This window comes from Equus caballus, chromosome 1, assembly GCF_041296265.1.
Source record: "Equus caballus isolate H_3958 breed thoroughbred chromosome 1, TB-T2T, whole genome shotgun sequence".
NCBI lineage: Eukaryota > Metazoa > Chordata > Mammalia > Perissodactyla > Equidae > Equus > Equus caballus.
In genome coordinates this window covers 8,801,763-8,813,806 of record NC_091684.1, presented here as the reverse complement: position 1 = coordinate 8,813,806, position 12,044 = coordinate 8,801,763, and the positions used below count along the sequence as shown (strand labels likewise).

The 12,044-nt window shown below is 50.1% G+C and overlaps 1 protein-coding gene across 21 annotated transcripts in view; it reads right to left on the bottom strand.

The window, feature by feature from the left end:
- Positions 1–12,044, bottom strand: part of CTBP2 (C-terminal binding protein 2) — a 166,114-nt gene that overhangs the window by 43,326 nt on the left and 110,744 nt on the right. For 14 of the 21 annotated variants that reach the window (XM_023637395.2, XM_070254238.1, XM_070254149.1 and 11 more), the window contains one exon: positions 9,614–9,773. The exons of the other annotated variants lie outside the window; for them this stretch is intronic. In XM_023637395.2, coding sequence (XP_023493163.1) covers positions 9,614–9,671 — 58 coding nt within the window. In that variant the 5' untranslated portion in view covers positions 9,672–9,773. The remainder of the gene's footprint in view (positions 1–9,613; positions 9,774–12,044) is intronic. 21 annotated transcript variants of the gene reach the window in all.

Below are 12,044 nucleotides of genomic sequence, written 5' to 3'. Positions count from 1 at the left end.
CCTGGCGGATCAAGCAGGACACACCTTCACCGAGAAAGACACCAGGTAACCTCCAGCAGCCCCAGGCCCACATCCGCCTTGTCACCTCCCTCTTCCAGTCTTGGGGTTTTGACCAGGAGGGGCCTTTTAACCCTCCCAGTGGAGTTTCCACCCCATTGCTGCTGCCATTGCCACCTCTCCTCCCACCAGAGAAGATGACCAGCTGGGCAGGACAGACAGCAGCAGTCCTGGCCCCGCAGAGGTGACCAGAAACAGGGCATCTTTGATACCATGTTTTTCTTACGGGATCCTTACCAGAAGGCTTGAACATCTGTTGAATGTCCCAGGCCCCGTTCTAGGTGTTCCACCCATGAACGACTCTACAGGCAGACAGAACCGTATCACACCCCAGATGCTGGGGCCAGAGAGGCTGGGCGCCTTGCCCAGGGCCACGAGTGCCAGATCCAGATCACTCCAAAGCCCACTGCTTTCCTGAGTCCCCTGCACTGGCCAGAGTTGCTCTGCCCTGCTGGGGGCAGGAAAGGGGAACCTCCTTTTACCAGAATTACCAAAGTTATTGTGTTATTTTCTTAAGGTTTTCCCAAACCCCAAAATATTATATATGTCACTTCTACAATTAACTACTTGAGTATCAGAAAGGAACTCCCAAACAGACAACTGCTCCAATCCCTCAGGATGGGATACACCGGGCTCCTGTCAGGACCAGGCCCCCAGCCCAGCCCTTAGCTGATGCCTGGTGACTGCCCCACGCCTTAGTGTCATGTCATCGCGCCATTTCCTTTTCCTTCCTTTTTGTAATAAAAAAGCACAACACCATGTGGGGTAAATGCTAAGAGGCCTCCCTCACGGTGCAGGCGCGTCCTTTCAGAGACATGCGGATGAGCCCTTGAGCCATCTGTGCCACGTCCTTCTCTAGTGGGGCAGCTCTGGTGACTCACCCAGCTCTCGGACATCTAGTTGTCAGTTCAAGTTCTGCACCTGAAGCAGGACTATCTAGAGGAATGTGTACCCAACAGCCCCTAAGAAGCCAGGAACAGGTTTCTGAGAAGGCGCCAAAGGTGTAAAGGCAGGGGCAGAGCGGCCGTGGGCAGACGAGCTTCAGGGCGGGCGGCACCCTCTGCGCTGCACCCAAGGGGCTGGGGCTCCATTCCATCCACTTCCAACCCATTCCGCTTGGAAGCTACCCAAACTCACGCAGCCTCGCCTCGCCTCTGCAATCTGCCAAATATTATGACAGATGTTTTCCTGTGTTAGGTACAAACACCTGTAACTGGACTCACACTTTTCTAAACACTCCATGGATTTCTTTTTAAGAACACTGCAGTCGTTTAGAAAGGGCTGCTTTTCTGAAAACCTCATATTAACTAAATAAAGCAAGATGGGCCCAATTTCTGAAACAGTCATGAGTCTTACAGACTTAACGTGTTAATCCTGCAAAGAGTCTCACTACAGAAAATTGAGAAACAGACAATCCAAATTCTCCTGCAGACAAAATAAACCGAAGATGAAGCTGACCATGCAGAACAGTGTGAATGGCAACCTCAGGGTTCAAAGCAACATCCTCCCAGAGCCAATTCTTCAGTTCCCTGTGCCACGAAAGGCATCAATTCACAACTGCTGAGACCTGAATGCCACCCTAAGAGAAGGATCTAGATCCAGCAGGGAGGAAAACCGAGGCAGGGATGGGCAGCAATCCCTTCCACGGAGCAGCCCTCAGGCCAATCACCAACAGGCATCTCAAGTTCTCATCAGCACAACGACCTGGAAATCTGTTCGAAAAGGACAGGAAGTAGCAGCATAGTCCCGGGGCTAAGCCTCACTCTGTTTTTCTAAGGCTGGACTCCTGTGAAGGTCATCAGGTCTCACTGCCTGTCCCCTGACAGCATCAACCGCTCGCTCCTTCTCAGGAGGCAACTCTGGGGCGTTCCTTGGTCAGCCCTCTTTGTGGTAGGCCAACCCCGGCTTGGGGCTTCCATTTCCTGGTCCTCCTCCAGTCCTTGGGGCCACAAGACCAACACAGCGTTGAAAGTGAAAGTGGAAATAAGAACCCCCCGCCCCCAGTTGCTCCCCTGTGCCTGCTGAACCCCAGATGAAGCCACTGGAGCACCCTCACCCTCCACCTCCCACAGGCCACGTCTCCCGGGGGACACTGCTGAGGTTAGTGGGTTACACAGTTTTCCAGAGACACGGCCAAAAATAGGTCTATGACATCCCACTTCCTACTTTTAAATGTGTCGAGGCTGTGTTGGTTTTTGTTTGTTTCTGTCAAACCTTTTAGAATTTGTTTAAAAACAGCTTTCCTGCTTTAAAAAAGTTTTCTTTCCTTCTTCCTCCCTTCCCCCACGTCACCTCCCAAAGTACTTGGCTAATCTCGATCAGAGGTGGGAAAACCCCAAGTGCAGGGGTGAAACAGCAAATAGGACATGTGGCAGGGTTTCGACACAGCCTTCGTCTGAATGACACTGGTACAAAGAGAAAACCAGCAGAGTTGTCCAGACATCACGTTGGTCATCAAAGGATCAACACGGCACCAATCACCCTTGGATGCCCACTGCTTGCCCCCGATTCCTGAGCCCGGAGGCTTTGGATCCTCAGTGTAACCCTCCAAAGAAAACTCGAGACCTCGGGTGGAGCCTGACAATGAAACCAACCCTTTCAAGATGAGCTGCGCTGGCAACAGTGCCAGCCTTCTTGTTGTGACAAGATTTAGCCATTTTAAGTAAAAACAAATGCTTGCACGTTGCTCCTGACTCGATTTCTTGACTAGGTTATAAAACTTAATGGGAGCTGTTATGAAAATTAGGTTTGATTCCCACTCGTTATGGGTAAAAAGTCCATTCTCTTTTACAGCATGTTTTGAATGTGCCAGTGGAGCAGGAAGTGTGAGCCACGACCCCAGCTCGACCCCAGCTTGGATACAGGGCCTGGGCATGCCACAGGACCAAGTCTGTACCTTGAAAGGCTGTGCTGAGTCCTTGGCAGCTCCTGGCACAAGCTCTGCCCCAGGCAGGTGCTCAGTGAACACTGCTCCCCCCCTCTCCGTGAAAACCTCCACTAACAGCTCTTCCTGCAAAATCTCAGCATCTCAGGTGACCCCAATTCACCTCGACATTGCCATCCCTCACCCCATCACACTCCATGTTTTATGTCTCATCTTTATTGGGTTCAGAATATTCCAGAATTCCTTCCTCTCACCTTTGTTTGCAATGCCTCAATCATTTCCATCCACCAGGGTCCAGCTCAAATAACCCACCTCCAGAAAGCGTCTTCCATTCACCCTCTGTCACTTTGTCCCTAGTCCAAAGAAATGTGCCACTTATCAAGGTGAGAACACCACCAAAATAATCTGGGGAATGCATTAACCCACAGTCAGCCGATGGCTTTCTCACTTAAGGGGATGGACCCTGTCCCTCCTGATGCGTCCTTCCTCCATTCATCACTTACTGGTTCGTTTGACACACAGGGTACAGAGTGACCTGCAAAGTATGACTCTGTACGGGGCACAGGACTCGATGCTGACAGCTAGTCCTCGCCCTCAAGGAGTGGACGGTGTGAGGGAGGAAAATGACAGGTGTACATGATCACAAGGAAAGCCCCTACCCATGGCCTCCCCGGCCTCTGAACCCACGCCCACGGGGAGGCACAAGCGCCTCACTAGCAAGGCCAGCGCACAGTGGGCATTCACCAAGAGAACAAAGGAGGATCTACAGCCCCCAGGATCAGATGCTCCCACGCACGACCTACACTGCCTTGGCCTGCGGTGCACGGTTTCAGCACATGGGCCCGGATGGTACAGTCAGAGGATGGGCTGCAGAACTTCTGCAGGAGATGAGAGGACTGAGCAGCCCCCCGCCTTGAAGAATTCCAGGGTGCGAACAGGGAGGCAAGGACCCTCTTGGTACCTGCATCTCCCCAATCAGGACTGACAGAAACAAGCTCAATGGACCTTCCAGCCCCTCTGATGAATAAGATGGCAGGAGAGACAGGGAAGTGTGGGAACCACTGTGACCAGGTGCACATGGATATCTAGAATGTGTCCCCCTCCCACTACTTCACAGGCCAGCTGGTGGTGCCGAGTCGAGTTCTTGCCTGGACCTGGAAGGGGAGCCAAATCTCAGAAAGCCACCTGAGACCGCTCAGGAGACAGACAGCTCGCTTTATTTCAAAGCTTGAGCTTTATTTATTAGCAAGAGAGTCCATCAATGTGCAGGATGCTCATCAAATAACGGTTTGATGGACTGAGTATCAATCAGTCAGAAGCAGGAGTCTCACTTCACAGTGAGCCACTTGTAAGGTTGTGAAAAAAAGTAAGCGGGCAAGAAGCTGCAGTGAAGGGCCCTGGTTTCACAGCCTCCCCGAGTACTCGCAATTAGGTTGAGCTGTGTTGGGACGTACCCAAGCCCAGGGACAGCCCCGAATTTGTGTTGGGCACCATCTGCAGGTCTACGGCTTCAAAGCCAGGACTGCTCTGTGCTCTGGGCCTCCTCTGATGAAGGAGACTTGCCCTGGATGCCCTGGAACTCTGGGTCCGGTGAGGTATTTATCAGGCCTTGAAGCAGACAGTCTTTGTGCAAAGGGGCAGTGACCAAGATGAAACGTGCCAGAGCTGGAAGAGAAGCCAGACGCTCCAGGGCACACTTGGGTTTGATCCCAAACACGGACACAGACATGGTGCCACCAACCAGAGGGGTGAAGAGGATCCACTGTGGTGGGGTGAGAGACAGAGCAGCAGCCACATAACAAAACCAAGACAGCGAGGAACACCCACACCCCAGCCACTGACTCCACCTGGGCCACACCCCCACCCCTAACCGGAAGCTGAGCAGCTTTTTTAAATGTTGCTTTCAGAAACGTGGTGAGTTTAAAGAAATCTGCCAGGTGCAGACAGAGCCCATCATGAATCAACAAGTGCAAAGAGAGGCCGAAGTCTGCATTTCACGGATGAGTAACAACAGAGAATTAATAAAACATTTAACCTGATTCTCACCCTGCAGAAAGGAAGGGCCTGCCTGTGTGTGGGTAATTCAATGAACCCAGTCCCTAGATGGCAGTGGGCACCCCAGGGGAGAGACCGATGTTACAAATTTAGCTTAAGACCATGACCAGAATAGGCAAAATATGGCTTTTTATCCCTTGCAAATAACTTCTGTGAAGTTTCAACTTGACCACTCTCTCTCTTTACCCATCCTTTACATGAGCACATTGTTTCAGTACATTCGTTTACACTACAGAGTTCTAAGTCATGTCTAGTTGACTATTGTATATTTACATAGCTAATGTAATTATCACTAATCACATAATTACTGGAAATGTGCATAATTGCCTGAGCCAAACATATAATTACAATGTATAGCAACATTATGAATCCCATTTTTAAAATCCACATTTTGGGGCTATTTAAAGATATTTATTAGAAGCGATTGTGGATCACCTAGATGGCCAGCCTTGACACTGTTTCTTTAGAAAGTGCTCCAAGTGCTTTAAAAAAACACAAGTAATGATTTTATAATGCTTTTTAAAAACAAATCGCATATAAATAAAAGACAAAATGATTTGGGACTGAGTCTGTAGACTATGCTCTCCCCATAGGGAAAGAAAGGCCAATCCTTCAGCTTTGTGGGCTCCCACAGGTGTGAGCCAGGCAGTGAAGACCCCCTACCTCCCTGCAGGGGGCGCTCAGCTGCCCGGACGCACCCCCCCACTTCAGCCACCTTGGCACCTTAGACATCTCTGCTTCTTGCATATCCTAGGACCACGAATTACCTTTCTCTGGAACGTTCCACTGAGACGTACTTTCACAATGACCAGCTCATCCCACTGAGAAGACCAGAACAACATGGGGGAAAAGTCTTCTCCCACCTCATCCACGTAGCCTTTTCTCTCTGACTTTTCCTGTCCTCCTGGGTGACAAAGTTGATGTAGAAAGATTCCCAGAATTTATTACTATTTATGTGTTTAACAGACAGCTCTTGGTCTCAATTTTCCCCACATCCATCCCACCAGCCCATCTTTCTCAGCTCTTTTTATTCTCTGGGCTCATGAGAACATCCCAGAGGTAAGGAATGTTGAATATAATTGTATATTTAAAAGGCAGTCCTTGGGGCCACCCGGTGGCACAGCAGTTAAGTGCGCACGTTCTGCTTCTCGGGAGCCTGGGGTTTGCCAGTTCGGATCCTGGCTGCGGACATGGCACTGCTTGGCAAAAAGCCATGCTGTGGTAGGCGTCCCATGTATAAATTAGAGAAAGATGGGCATGGATGTTAGCTCAGGGCTAGTCTTCCTCAGCGAAAAGAGGAGGATTGGCAGTAGTTAGCTCAGGGCTAATCTTTCTCAAAAAAAATAAAACGGCAGTCCTATCATTTTTTTTTCCTGCAGAGTAAAGGAAAGTCCTCTCCTGAGTTATGCTATGAAAAGGACTTACCACAGCTCAGCTGACATAATCCTCAGTACCATTTTTCTAAGGATGTAAGACATTTGAACAAAATGAAGTAAAAATGAAATATGTCCTTTTTTAAAATTACATTCTCAACAGCCACAGGAAAAGATGGTGTCTAGTGACTTATTCTATTCTACCACACAGTAAGATATTCTAACAAAAGTCATCAGCAAAGCGATTGTGGGATATTACAAACTATGGACTCTGGAAAGTGCTTTTCTGGGTTACTTTTGCAATGCTGAGTGATTGCAAGCTCTCTTCTCTGACCAACAAATATTTGGGGCAAAGCAAACCAGCTCTGCCCTGATACAGTAACGTATTACAACTCGAAAGGGTGCAGTTCACGAAGGCAATGTGTCAATTATGCCAGCAAACTAAACAGAGGGAAAAAGCCAGACCTAAACTATACATCAAAAAGAGAAGACTGCAGTCTGCTTCCGCCCAGTCTGTGTCAGCAGAGCCCGCGCCACAGCAATTCTTACACCAGAGCACTCTAGGACTGTTTGATACTAGGCGTCAAGAAACAAGAGAACAAATGATAAGTATCAAAATAGAAGGGCTGCTTTAAAAAAAAAAATTAAAATCTGGCTTTTAAGTCAGCTTGAAAGACCATTATTCCAAGCGATTTGGATGGAGTCCCAAAGACTGCGGCTAATGAGAAGCGAAGCTAAACTCTGTACTGTGCTTAAATCTCAAGCAGAGACATCCCGTTGAGGGGTGAAGGTGCACCCGGAGGCAGGATCTGGGCATGCAAAGAAGGATGGAGCTCCACTCCGTGTTCCCTCAGCTTCGACTTGGAGGACACAGAGGGGAGAGCAGCTAGGAGCAGGCCACAAGGGGACTGGGGCTCGGGAGGAGTAGGTCCTGAGGGCTGATGTGGAAGGTGTTGAGGAGGGGGCTGGACAGGCCTTGGAAGGCAGGCAGTGATTCTGGAAGCAGTAACTTTGCAGGGATCATTCCACCAGACTCGCTCAGCTGGAGCAAAAGGGTTCATTCAAGAGAGGGAGGGGGAGAGAGTAGGACCTTGGTGTACGTCAGGAGGCTCGTCTGGCATGGGCGTCCACAGCCAGGGTTGGCACCGAGGCTGTGCAACAGGCAGGAGGGAAGAATCTGCAAAATTAGTGTTCCCAAAGACCAAGGGCAAGAAGACAAAGTTTCAACAAGCCCAGAGTGGCTACAGCAGGGCAGGGTGGCTTCACACCTTAAATCATAAAACCAAACAGTGAGAGACAGAGGACGTCCTTGGGGTTGGGTGCGGGTGGTGGGAAGGGGAGAGTGGTGTGCTGGGTTCTCTGAGCTTCCAAGCAGAACATTCGAAAACAGTTAGTTCAGGTTTATAAAAGGAAGACTGGTGACAGTCCTAAGCCAGGGATGTAGATGCGTGAGGCCTTCAGGAGGAAGAAACAGTGGAATCCACAGAGCTGAGCTGAGGGAAAGTCCAAATAAAGAAAAGCAGACTGCCAGAGTCTCTGGGCGCAAACCACCGCCAGCTCCATACCCGCTGCAGCACCTGGGAACTGGGTACCACCCGTCCTGACCTACAGAAGGTGCTCAAGCAGCTTATAAACACAAGGAGCACCCACGGAGCATCCTGGAACAGCTGTTATACTTAACGGGGCACCAAACAAGTATCTGGGATCGTGGATTATGAGCTACATCCGAGTAAGCTCATGTCGTGAGTCTATCTGGATAATGGCTACTGAGAAATTAAAATATACAGAACGGCAACTGTCCCAGGAGCACCATTCATGGGTTCGAGGGTTGAAGGGGTGGGATTAGCCCCACCGGTGTTCCTGGTACTAACCTTGAAGAGTGATCCACTAGGATGAGCTATGAACAGATGCGTGGGAGAAACAGGAATCTGCAGTCTATATTAGGTACATAATACTGTAATGAGGTTCGAGTCCCTGGGGGTGATTATAGCGTTGTGGTTCCACAGGAAACGGTCCCAGTTGGAGATACATGCCATAGGCAATTATGAGTAAATTGCTGCATCTACAACTGTCTTTCAGATGGTTCTGGAAAAGTCCATCCATCCATCCTTCCATCCACACACACATGCATATCTCTATCTACATCTTTATAAAAAGAAAGCAAACGTTATCACAGTTGTAATTAACAGCTGAAGAGAATATCAGTTGGTTGTACTATTCTATCAATCTTTCTGTAGGTTTGAAAAATCTTAAACACTAAAAATAAAAATCCTTAAATCTCAAACCCCTCACCCTGCATCAGAGCCCTAGGGAGGTGGGGGGACAGCCAGCGCTCTTGTAGCACGGTGCTCTCGTGAGGCGTGCAACCACACAGTAGAACTCATCTTTGACGCCTCCACTCCACGCGGCTTGAGCCACACTGACTTAAAGCACAACCAATTCCATATGGACGGCTTGTGCCACCCTCCCTGGCAGCTCCCCCATGACCTCTGACAAGCCCTGCAGCGAAGTCACCAGTGGCCACGCTGAGCCAGCCTGGCCTGGCAGCACGGAGGGCCAGCAGCTCGGACACCGGGTGGCAAGGGGTGCTAACTTGAGACCCAGGTCCATGCGCTCGGGAGCTCTCCCCACTCCCTAATTAGGAGAGGAGGGGGCTTAGTCAACAGTTCAGAGTTTCGTCCCCAGGTTTCCATTAGGTTTTAATTATGTTTATTTTTCCTTTCATGAATAAACCACTTCCAGACATTTTCAAAGATACCAGCGATGAGAACACATCACGAGGGGCCACGCTGGGCTAGTCAGGAATATCTTGGAATTCATCGCTGTAAATATCTTAATTCAAAACAGATAAGGTCCGGAAACCTCAGGAAATAAAAAAAGATGGTCCTAATATACAGCGTCTTTCATATGCAAAATGATCTTAGGTATGTGGAAGAACCCGACTTCAGGGCCTCCTTCCCCTCCCCAGCTCTCCAGCTACACCCCACTCTACCCCAGGCCTCGCTCGTCCTGCACGAAGGGCAGGCCTACTGCCCACGGGCCAATGACACCGGCAGACGGGGCTTGATGTTGAGAGGTGCTAGGGTCGGGGGGCCTCTGGCTGGAGGATGGGGGTGTGATACACACAGTCTGACCAGAGAACCAGTGCCCAAAAGGTGAGCTGGTCCACAGGTGAGCGGGTCAAGGATTCGAGGGCGGGACCACGCGTCTTTGGTTAAAAACCGCCAATCACGCTGGCTCTTACCTTCACAAATTCTGTCCAATCGCTGTCGCTTGACTTTGTGCTTATCCACAAGGGCCATTCTTTATCGAACTTTGCAACTCTCTGATTCAAAAGGCAAAGCGGTCCTCTAAGAACTTAGGGGAACTCGCAGGAGTCTGCGGGCATTACGCCACTATGAACCCTGAAACAAGGAGAAAAGAATCCTTACTCTCTGGACACCCTGCGGACATAGGACAACAGGTCAGTCAGGACTTCGCTGCCACTTTCTACAAGGGGACCTGCCATCGGCGCCTGCTCTCCTCTCTCAAACACTGGGCAAGGGAGTTGCTCCAGGTCCCTTGTACCAATCTCCTGCCTTCTGTCATGTGACAGGAAGCAAGCAACACGCAGAAGACAAGTGTCTTTTCTTTCTGAAAGCTGTAAACAGCAGCATCTGGACCTCTTGCTTTTAACTTCAGGGCTGTAAACACCAATTACCGAACAACCTGAACTGTAACAATTTGTACTCCAATGCCAGAGACCAAGCGACAGCCAGTGGGGCCTGCCCTGGATCTCTGGGAACCAGAGAGGCAGAGCCACAAGGGGGCAGGCTCATCGACCAACGTGGACTAGCTGGGGAGACGGGCCCAGACGCATGGGCACCAAGATGCAGGCACCCAGCTGTGGCCATGCGACAGACTTTCTCAAGGCCTTCTGCCCGGCGGTTTAGGAAACTTTCCAAAACTGCCCTTCAGGGGTCACAAGTCAGAGCCACTGCTGAACACAACACAGGCCGCTTATCCCAGTGCATGAGAATGGGAGTGGAAGACATGCACCACCTAACCAAGGCTTGCCCAGCGCCAGCTCCCCGAGCCTTCCTCCCATCCGGAGGGAGCCACAGACAGCATCGGCCAGGGCAGTGTCCAGGCTGCCGGACTTGATGCTGGGCAGTGGCAATCGTGCCGCGCCTGTCCACGCGTGCCCACGGTCCTGCAGGAAGAGGTGAGGCAGATGGAGGAAGCAGAAGAGGAAGGCCCTCGTATTTGGGTTGGGGTGTGAGGAACACTCCAGAGGGAGACCGGAATGCCATCTGAGGAGCTGCTGCCCAGCCTGCTTGTGGAGGAAGCATGGGGCTCTACTGGGAGGCTCTGACTCCCATTTCCTGCTCATCCAATGAACAGTTGAGGCCACAAATCATCATCTGTAACCTCAACATCCCAGCTTTTGGCTCATTGCAGCAGTCTTATTTTAACAACACCACGATATACACACACAAAAAGTTGTCCTCAGTTATCCAGCAAATGAGGGGAAATAGGAGACAAAAAAAACGCTTCGGCGTTAATAATGAGGGTTATTATGTATGGTCATCAATTATGCAAAACGCTGGGAGTTCCTTTATCAAAGGTCAGAATGCAGGTCTGACTATGAAAAGGTAGGCGACTTCCCGGTAGTTAACGGCTAATTTCCCAGCAATGAGGCTGAAAAAGCACCCCAAAGATTTATGGCAACAATTAGGTGATTTTTTTTTTAATTTTAAAAGGAGCTAGGAAAAAGCACAATTTCTAATCACATAGATTAATTAATGCAACATCCAAGAGATACCAAACTCTTTCCAGACCTGGGATGATCATCTCGGGCCAGTGAGGAGACCAAGGTCATCTAGAGCAAGCTGGGTCAGGACGTGGAAGGTGCGAGAAGACGCACATGTAGTGGACACATTTGCAAAATTCTGGTCTCACTCTTGCTGGGCTTTATGAAAGGCGACCACGAAAGGCGAAGGGAGTTCCCATAACTCAGGCAAACCTGAGATGAGAGTCCTGGTGGGACCACGAGGCTCTGGACCCGAGCATTTGTGCCCATGAGAGACACTCAGAGGCCGGCCCAGAGCTCGGCCGGTGCTTGGGTCTCGAGCTCTGATCATCAACTGTGTGGTCTGGCCCCTCCTCGACTCTGGCGAGATGACAGACCCCACGTTAGCTGAGGGACGAGAGAATTAATTAGTCACTATTTGTGAAGTGCCGTGGAGATGAAAAATGACAGCAGCATCATCCGAGGCAAGACGGGTCTCACCCTCCTCCTCCAATTCCCAAGTGAGGAGTAATCATTCTTTTTGCTTTTCCTTTGAATTTTAATTTGTATAATTAGATGGCTTCCTGAAAAATTGATAAGTAGAATCTCTATTATGCAATCAAAGAGAGATGAGGCATCAGCTTATACAAATTGTCTGCACCCTTTATTTAAAAAAAAAAAAAAGCCACTGACTTCCAAATCTGGCCTTTCTTTGGGGGGGGCGACTCTTTATGGCTGGTCCTGGTCCTTCTGTGGGGACCCTTCAGCTCTGGCACCCACCCAGTTTCAGACCAGCCAAGTTGACCGGGAATTCAGACTGGCAAGGCGACCAGGCTGAGTCTGCTCTGGGTTTCACGGCAGTGATGACCACTGGCTCCTGCAGCCTCCATCCCCTCCCCCGGGA